The sequence below is a fragment of the Cystoisospora suis genome, assembly GCF_002600585.1.
Source record: "Cystoisospora suis strain Wien I chromosome Unknown contig_11932, whole genome shotgun sequence".
Classification (NCBI taxonomy): domain Eukaryota; phylum Apicomplexa; class Conoidasida; order Eucoccidiorida; family Sarcocystidae; genus Cystoisospora; species Cystoisospora suis.
Window position 1 is genome coordinate 1 of NW_027164695.1, and position 587 is coordinate 587.

Below are 587 nucleotides of genomic sequence, written 5' to 3' on the forward strand. Positions count from 1 at the left end.
GGGGGGCTCAACGTAGACGAGCGAGAATGGCGTTGCTTGCGTTGACTCGTGTACGGCGTTATTATAAGCAAACTCCGCAAACGGCAAGTAGGCTGCCCAGTCTCGAGTGTCATCCCGCACGTATCCCCTTAGCATTTGCGTTAGAGTACGAATAGTTCTCTCCGTTTGCCCGTCCGTTTGCGGATGCGCGGAGGTGGAGAGCAGTCGCTTGGTTCCCACCCGCGCACAGAACGATCCCCAAAAAGCGCTCACGAACTTGGGGTCCCTGTCAGACACAATCGACCTTGGAAATCCGTGCAAGTACCATATTTTGCGGAGAAACAGTTCCGCAAATTTCTCCGCTGTCATAGATGAATGCACTGGGATAAAGTGAGCCATCTTTGACAGTCTGTCTACCACAACACAGATAGAGTCGAACGCACAGCTACCAGATGGTGGTAATCCCGTAATGAAATCTATGGATATGGACTGCCACGGTCTGTCGGGTACATCTAACGGCTGCAGTAGACCTGAAGGCTTAGTGCATTTCGGTTTATTTTTCTGACACTGTACGCACGTTGTAACATATTCGTGGACATCATTCTGCA

The 587-nt window shown here is 50.8% G+C and overlaps 1 protein-coding gene across 1 annotated transcript; it reads right to left on the minus strand.

Annotated features, from left to right (window-relative positions):
• Positions 1–246: 246 nt before the first annotated feature.
• CSUI_011456 (retrotransposon nucleocapsid related) lies at positions 247–567 on the minus strand (the record flags this gene model as incomplete). Its single annotated transcript, XM_068071554.1, has 1 exon — positions 247–567. A coding segment is annotated over one exon (321 nt), but the record flags the coding sequence as incomplete, so codon positions are not given.
• Positions 568–587: the final 20 nt, after the last annotated feature.